The sequence below is a fragment of the Cololabis saira genome, chromosome 22, assembly GCF_033807715.1.
Source record: "Cololabis saira isolate AMF1-May2022 chromosome 22, fColSai1.1, whole genome shotgun sequence".
Taxonomy (NCBI): domain Eukaryota; kingdom Metazoa; phylum Chordata; class Actinopteri; order Beloniformes; family Belonidae; genus Cololabis; species Cololabis saira.
Window position 1 is genome coordinate 30918236 of NC_084608.1, and position 9376 is coordinate 30927611.

General features: G+C 34.6%; 1 protein-coding gene across 2 annotated transcripts in view; it reads right to left on the minus strand.

Moving 5' to 3' along the window:
• The window catches only part of map3k15 (mitogen-activated protein kinase kinase kinase 15), a 75847-nt gene extending 67980 nt beyond the window's left edge, over positions 1–7867 (minus strand). For both annotated transcript variants that reach the window (XM_061713026.1, XM_061713025.1), the window contains exon 1: positions 7527–7867. In XM_061713026.1, coding sequence (XP_061569010.1) covers positions 7527–7818 — 292 coding nt within the window. In that variant the 5' untranslated portion in view covers positions 7819–7867. The remainder of the gene's footprint in view (positions 1–7526) is intronic.
• Positions 7868–9376: the final 1509 nt, after the last annotated feature.

The window sequence follows — 9376 nt, forward strand, 5'->3', positions numbered from 1 at the left end:
CTACGGTGATTATGGCAATATCAGCTGGAGCTCCCTGCTTTACCTCCTCTGACATATTGAAAAGATTCCTCTAAAACATGTTTTTCTGTTTCATTTCACATGGCAGATTTCCTCCTCCTTCACTCCGTGTGTTGGGGCTTTTCCATCGTCTTTCCTTCCCCCTGCAGCACACAGGTTCATGCATATCTGCAGCAGGAGTGTTCAACACCATCCTACAGTATAAATAGCGAGCAATTAAAGGTGTTGAAAGAGCAGCTGGGATTTTGTTATCCTGATCCGTGCACGGGCTGTAAACGGGGCTGGCTGAATCACATGAATGAAAACTAGCTGTGAAACAGAGACTATTAATTCTGACCAAATGAAGCCACTGTGATTGCATAAACTCTCATTAATTTGAGTTATATTACCAGGAGCAGTCGTTTCATCAGTGACAACAGCTGATCGGTACATATGACTAGACGTCACGGTTCCTCTACTGTATATATAGATTTTTTTTTTACAAACACTATAATAATACGACGGAGTATTAGGGCCAAACTAAGACAAAAAAAAATAGAAATTACGAGAATAAAGTCATAATATAATGAGAATAAAGTCGTAAAATTACGTGAATAAAGTCATAATGTTGTGAAAATAAAGTCGTAATAGAATAAAGTCGTAATATTACGAGAATAAAGTCGTAACATTACGAGAATAAAGTTGTAATAGAATAAAGTCGTAATATTATGAGAATAAAGTTGTAATATTACGAGAATAAAGTCGTAACATTACGAGAATAAAGTCGTAACATTACGAGAATAAAGTCGTAATATTACAAGAATAAAGTGGTAATTCATGAGAATAAAGTCGTAATATTACGAGAATAAAGTCGCAATAGAATAAAGTCGTAACATTACGAGAATAAAGTCGTAACATTGCGAGAATAAAGTCGTAATAGAATAAAGTCGTAATATTACGAGAATAAAGTCGTAACATTGCGAGAATAAAGTCGTAACATTACGAGAATAAAGTCGTAACATTACGAGAATAAAGTCGTAATAGAATAAAGTCGTAACATTACGAGAATAAAGTCGTAACATTACGAGAATAAAGTCGTAATAGAATAAAGTCGTAATATTACGAGAATAAAGTCGTAGTATTGCGAGAATAAAGTCGTAATAGAATAAAGTCGTAACATTACAAGAATAAAGTTGTAATATTACGAGAATAAAGTCGTAAAATTACGTGAATAAAGTCATAATGTTGTGAAAATAAAGTCGTAATAGAATAAAGTCGTAACATTACGAGAATAAAGTTGTAATAGAATAAAGTCGTAACATTACGAGAATAAAGTCGTAACATTGCGAGAATAAAGTCGTAACATTACGAGAATAAAGTCGTAACATTACGAGAATAAAGTCGTAATAGAATAAAGTCGTAACATTACGAGAATAAAGTCGTAACATTACGAGAATAAAGTCGTAATAGAATAAAGTCGTAACATTACGAGAATAAAGTCGTAACATTACGAGAATAAAGTCGTAACATTACAAGAATAAAGTCGTAATAGAATAAAGTCGTAATATTACGAGAATAAAGTCGTAACATTACGAGAATAAAGTCGTAATAGAATAAAGTCGTAATATTATGAGAATAAAGTCGTAATATTACGAGAATAAAGTCGTAACATTACGAGAATAAAGAAGTAATAGAATAAAGTCGTAATATTACGAGAATAAAGTCGTAATATTACGAGAATAAAGTCGTAACATTACGAGAATAAAGTCGTAATTTATGAGAACTCACAGGAAGAGCATCTTCTCCCTGTGTTAAAATGAGGAATATCTTGTGAAGTTATATTTACATATTATATTATATATTACGACTTTATTCTCACAACATTATGACTTTATTCTGGTAATTCTACGACTTTATTTTCGTAATTTCCATTTTTGTTTTCGTCTTAGTTTGGCCCTAATACTCTGTCGTAATAATAATGCACTGAGGAAGGATTATTTTGGGGAAAATTTGATTTAAACCCTTCGAAGGTCCATTAAAAGGTGGCTGGACGTCACACTGGAGCAGAAATCACAGATCCCCCCGTTCAGGTTCACCTGATCAACTTTGTAGCTGTTCATTCATCCGTTAACTTCTGGATCTCCGGTTTTGGATCACAGGGGAGTCCCAGACCTGCGTTCCCCAGACACCTCCAATTCTGCAGGGAGGACACCGAGGTGTTTCAGGTGTCTCTCAGCTGCACACGCCTGAAACGTCTCTCCAGGGAGACATCAAGGATGTCCTTGAATCCCCACCTCATCATAACGGAGACATTTATGTGCCCACATGTTGTCATCAGCTATGTTTTCAAGGAAAAGGTCAGAGTTCACCAGACTGCTTCCTGCATGCCTGCGCTTGCACTCAAAGCCCGGCAGCTGATAGATGATACGAGACATGAGATGATGGATGACGGAGCAGTTAAAGCGCCGCAGCGCGGTGAAGTTAGTCTTGGGTTGCTACTCAACCCACATCCACCCGGCATCGATGCTGACGTCTTTCTGACTCGCTACCACACCATGTGACCTAAAGACCCCAGACCAAACACCAACTGTCACTAAAAGAGACAACTCAGACAAACGTGTGGAATTTGACATTAACACTTTTAGGGATTCTGTTTTTATTTTCACTCATTTTTATGTTTCTTTGTTTTTTTTAAATCTTCAATATCATATGGTCCAGTGACAATAAACCAACTCTATTAATACAAGCAGCAAATAAGACTCACTTTGTTTTATGTCATTTAAACTCTATCTATTTTTATGACATTCTTTTTTATGGAAAACTCTGACCTTATGACTCCAGACCGAAGCCAAATTGTAGCACTACAAGAGATTAAATTGACACGTGTCTTTTTTATTGCATTTGAGGGCTTCTTCTTTCTAAAATAAAGTAAAAAAAATAAATAAAAAATAAATAAACCTGAAGCTCATTTCCAAACTTTACCCAAGGATAGATAATAATGTGGTTTAGTGTGTTAATCCAAAACGGTGGCCGAGACCCGCCATTGCTGAAAATAAAAGAAACGCTGCAAATAAAAAGAAAAGCCGCTGCAAATAAAATAAACGCTTTGCAAATAAAATAAACGCTGCAAATAAAAACAAACGCCACTGCAAATATAAGAAACGCTGCAAATAAAATAAACGCAGCTGCAAATAAAAAAAACGACGCAAATAAAAAAGCCACAACGGAAGTGAATTACCGGGGACTATTTTTGCTGATGCACCAGTGTTTTTTACGTGAGAGAAGAAGAAGAAGACGAAGAGGATCTAAGTGAAAAGGAAGAAATAAGAAGAGCGAGGAATAAGAAGAACAACGAACAAGAAAAGAAGTGAAAAGGTTAGTGTTCAACGTCGCTACGTGTAATTTTTAATGTGCAACACCGGTGCATCAGCAAAAATAGTCCCCGGTAATTCACTTCCGTTGTGGCTTTTTTATTTGCAGCAGGGTTTCTTTATATTTGCAGCGTTTCTTTTATTTGCAGCAGCGTTTCTTTTTGTTTGCACCGTTTATTTTATTTGCTAAGCGTTTATTTTATTTGCAGCGGCATTTGTTTCTGTTTGCAGCGTTACTTTTATTTTCAGCAATGGCGGGTCTCGGCCACCATACTTCTTCTTTCTAAAATAAAGTAAGAAAATAAATAAATAAATAAATAAATAAACCTGAAGCTCATTTCCAAACTCTACCCAAGGATAGGTAATAATGTGGTTTAGTGTGTTAATCCAAAAAGAAGAAAAAAAGCAAACAAATGCAGGGACTTCCTTGCCGAGTCCAGGCGGTGCCGGAGCCACCGTGGCCGAGAAATAAAATGATCTACTCGAGAAAAGGAAAGCACTAAACTGTGTGTGCAGCACCTTGATCACACCGCACAACAGATTATTTTATTTTTCTTTTATAAAGCTGAAATATAACAAAGTCAGAAATTTTGAGTTTTCTCTCACAAATTAACACATTTTTTAAACAAAAAAAAGTTTTTAAACCAAAAATTTGAGAATTTTGTCTCAAATTTGCAAAATATTTAAGTTGGTGATTCTGTATTTACACAAATTTCAGTTTTTAAACTGTTTTTCGTCTGTCATATCGTGCTTTAAAAACATTTCCTCACAGCTCTAAAATAGCATTGTGCTAATTGAATTAATGTCACCCGTCTGTCTTTATTTTACGAGCTCAGCTTAAACTTGAGCCTTAGAAACACAGCCCAGATGTTTGATGAAATGGTACTGTATCAAACCTTTTAGTCACTTTTTAGGTTATTTTCCAAGCTTACAGTAACTTGAACATGGGGCCATTTCTCAATTCCAAGTTGACCAAATCTAAATTTGTGCACTTGGTACTTCATATTTGGCAAGTACGACTCGTAGGTGGGTATAAACAACTTTAAAATTACTATTCCTACTATCTCAGTTACAATAACAATATATACCATAATATGACTTATGCTAAATAATAATAAAAATTCAGTGAAAGAAAATATATCAGCAAATGTTGCAGGAAACTTTCAGATAGGCTCCATTATTTAACCGTAAATAAAATTAGAACTATTCTCATATGAAAAAATTAATTTAAAGTCACAACTAAATATAACATATTTAAATTTGTGATATTAACAATTAAAACTGAAGTTTGTTGCTTTAGATGAATACATCTAGTTTTGAACTTAATCTGCATTTGTTCAAAAAACAAGACCATGTGCATTATTTTTCCTTAACAAGCAGTATTTATGTGAATCCCAGGCAATCTTTTCATTTACACACAAACAACATATTTACTTTTCCTTTAACAATTTTAATCTATTGGGCAGATTGACCAATGTTTAGATGAAACATGCTTTATTTGTTTAAGTAGAAACACCACAGTAAAAAATATCTTGCTTGATCTACTTTAAAAACATTAAGGCGACTTTTTCGCATGAGATTTTTATGTAGATCAAGAAAGACTAGTCTTTGTATAAACTACTAAATTTTTAGTATGTACAAAATTCATTTGCAAGTAAAGCCAACTTAATTTTTGCAAGTAAAGTCAACTTAATTTTGATAAATAAAGTAAACTTAACACAAGTTGACTGTACTTGCAAAATGTATTATTTACATACAAAAAATTAAGTAGTTTATACAAAGACTAGTCTTTCTTGATCTACATCATAATCTCGTGCAAAAAGTTGAATTATTTTTTTTAAGTAGATCAAGCACAATATTTGTATCAGTTTATGTTGGCTCAACTTGAACACAAATCTACTATCTGGAAGTGTAGATGAATGCATTCATGTGATGTTAAGAAGTTTGATGTCCCCCCCTTCCCAAAATAGGATCTTGCATAAGACTCACAAGAGTGTAAAAACGGCCCTGCACGTGAACAATCACTCACAGAGATAATGGTTTCGGTTTCCTGACACTGAGCATGTGACTTTCTTTTCTTTTTTCTTTTTCTGAATCCTTCATTTGATTGATATATATATATATATATATATATATATATATATATATATAGACAAGTAAAAACAAATGCAAACAGTGCAATGTTTATAAATAAAAAATCAAAACATGTTCAATGGGATTATGAGGAAGTCGTAGATTTATGTAATCCTAACCCTTATTTATATCATCATCGTCAGCACTTGCCTTTTACAATCTTATCCCAATGTGGAATAACTTTAACGAAAATAGAAAATATTGTATTTTAACTTTAATGTAAATATTTTGCTATTGCTGTACTTCCAGTATTCATTCTTATGTAAATAAATATATTCTACATTATCATTATATCACTCATCCTTCTGTACATGTATTGTATACACAATAACATACATACAGTATATATATATATATATATATATATATACCTAAGTACACACACACACATACAAATGTACATAATATGCACACATATACACATGCATACATACCTACGCATACACATATACTGTACATATACAACATACTTACATCCTCACATACCTGCAGGCCTACGTAACAGTACACACATACACATACATACTGCGACATACTATAATGACCATATAGATTGTTAATGCAATTAATCATAATTATACCTTTCTTGAATGTAGTCACACTTGAGCATTGTTTTATCTCCACATTGATACTGTTCCATAGTTTTACTCCACATACTGAAACACAGAATGATTTTAACTAGTGTTGCCGATACTGATGTTTTGAAAATGCCGTGATCCGGCCCGATCGATCGGGCGGCTGATCGATCCGGCCCGATCACGGCATTTTCAAAACATCAGTATTGGCCAAAAAAGTATCGGGACATGCCTAGTAATGTTTTTAAAATATATTAAATCGTTTTATATATCGTTGCATTTAACGTCACTTCTGGCCGCCGGCCGAGAATGACGAAGTTAGCGAAACTAACATGGTTTGCATGTTTAAATTGTGAAATGTTATATATGTTCATGTTCATTAAGCTGCTGCTATTCATTTCATCCATTCAGAATGTTGCACTAAGGTTAAGACAAAAAGTATTTTAACTTTCTCGCGCGCACGTATCACCTTTACGTGCTCACGTAGAACAACTTTTAGGCGCTCACTTATGAGTTTTGCGAGACCCCGTGAAACTTTTTAGTGAGTGCATAACGTTTTACGTGCTCACGTAAACAACTTTACGTGAGAACGTAAAGGTTTTAAAAACAAGACATTGTGCATTTTTTCCTTAACAAGCAGTGTTTATGTAATCCCAGGCAATCTTTTAATTTACACACAAACAACAAGCAATGATCTTGTTGTATTTACCTTTCCTTTAACAATTTTAATCTATTGGGCCGATTGACCAATGTTTAGATGAAACATGCTTTATTTGTTTTATGTAGAACACCACAGTAAAAAATATCTTGCTTGATCTACTTTAAAAAAATTAAGGCGACTTTTTCGCATGAGATTTTTATGTAGATCAAGAAAGACTAGTCTTTGTATAAACTACTTAATTTGCAAGTAAAGTCAACTTAATTTTTTTTTTCTTCCTTTTTTCTCTTTTTTTCTTCTTTTTTCATTTTTTTCTCTTTAAAGTCAACTTAATTTTGATAAATAAAGTAAACTTAACACAATTAAGTTGACTGTACTTGCAAAATGTATTATTCACTACATAAAATGAAGTCGTTTATACAAAGACTTTGTATAAACTACTTCATTTTTAGTATGTACAAAATTCATTTGCAAGTAAAGTCAACTTAATTTTTTTGTTCTTTCTATTTTTTTCATTTTTTTCTTCTTTTTTCTCTTTTTCCTCCTTTTTTTCTTTTTTTCTTACTTTTTTTCTCTTTTTTTCTTTTTAAAGTCAACTTAATTTTTGATAAATAAAGTAAACTTAACACAATTAAGTTTGACTGTACTTGCAAAATGTATTATTCACATACATAAAATGTAGTAGTTCATACAAAGACTAGTCTTTCTTGATCTACATAATAACCTCTTGCAAAAAGTTAACTTATTTATTATTTTTTAAGTAGATCCAGCACAGTATTTGCATGACTTTACCTGCGTCGTAGAAGCTGTCCAGCACCGCCGTCTCCCCGAAGTCCAGGCGGCCGAAGGTGACGGTGGTGAGCAGCGCGCTCTCCGCGTCGCAGGCTCTCTGCAGCGGCTGCAGCGCGCCGGACTCCGGGCTGCTGCTGCCGGCCATCACCGCCTTCAGCCCGTCGTTCAGCACGTACACGACCCGCAGCGAGCGCTGCCTGGCCGGCGGGCTGGGGCTGCTGGACACGTCGGCCGCGGGGGAGTGCTGCTCCCCGGCCGCGTCGGCCGCCTGCGAGCCCTGCCCCGTCTCCATGTGTGTGCGTCCCTTCCGTGCGCGCTCGCCGCCCGGCCACCTCTCCACCTCTCCACGCACTGCGCGCTGCGTCGCTGCGTCGCTGCGCTTTGGCTCACCGGGGAGCAGCGCAGCTGAGTTTGTGCTCCAGCATCTCCGCCTCATTAACTCACATCAACTCCCGATTATCTCGCACCAAGACGTCCAGACTGGATCCGACCAGATTGGATGAGGAGGGAGGGAGGAAGCACCCGAAAAACGCATCCAGAAGCAGGGGCGAAAATCCGGTTTCATAGTTGGGGGGGACTACGACGGAGTATTAGGGCCAAACTAAGACAAAAAAAATTTGGAAATTACGAGAATAAAGTCATAATATAATGAGAATAAAGTCGTAATGTTGTGAGAATAAAGTCGTAATAGAATAAAGTCGTAATATTATGAGAATAAAGTCGTAATATTACGGGAATAAAGTTGTAAAATTACGAGAATAAAGTCGTAACATTACGAGAATAAAGTCGTAATGTTGCGAGAATAAAGTCGTAATGTTGCGAGAATAAAGTCGTAATAGAATAAAGTCGTAATATTATGAGAATAAAGTCGTAATATTATGGGAATAAAGTCGTAAAATTACGAGAATAAAGTCGTAACATTACGAGAATAAAGTCGTAATGTTGCGAGAATAAACTCGTAATAGAATAAAGTCGTAATATTATGAGAATAAAGTCGTAATAGTATGAGAATAAAGTCGTAATATTACGAGAATAAAGTCGTAAAATTCCGAGAATAAAGTCGTAAAATTCCGAGAATAAAGTTGTGACATTACGAGAATAAAGTCGTAATGAATAAAGTGGTAATTTATGAGAATAAAGTAATAATATTATGAAAATAAAGTGGTAATTTATGAGAACTCTAACAGGAAGAGCAGTCTTCTCCCTGTGTTAAAATGAAGAATATTGAGCATCTTGTGAAGTTATATTTATATATTTATAATATATTACAACTTTATTCTCGTAATATTACGACTTTATTCTCGTAATATTATGACTTTATTCTCATAATTTTACGACTTTATTCTCATTATATTATGACTTTATTCTCGTAATTTCCTTTTTTTGTTTTTTTGTTTGGCCCTAATACTCCGTCGTAGGGGACAATAAACAGTAACATTTTAGAGAATAAATCCAGGGGGGGACAAGGAATAAAAGTTTTAGCCTTCCTTTAATACAGCATTTTGTCATTTTCAACTCTATCTCGCAAACAGGCAGAAGACCTTTCTTAGAGTAATACAAAACAATGGTATTAGGTGGTAGGTGGCAATAATACAGCACATCTGACATAATACACTGCAAAAACCCAAAATCTTAACAAGAATATTTGTCTAATTTCTAGTTAAAATGTCTCATTTTTAGTTAAGAAAAATCTCATTACACTTAAAACAAGACTCATCACTGGAAAAAAACAACAATTTTCACCTGTTTCAAGTAGATTTTCACTTAAAATAAGTAGAAAAATCTGCCAGTGGAACAAGATTTTTTTGCTTATAAAATAAATCTTGTCGCACTGGCAGATTTTTCTAATT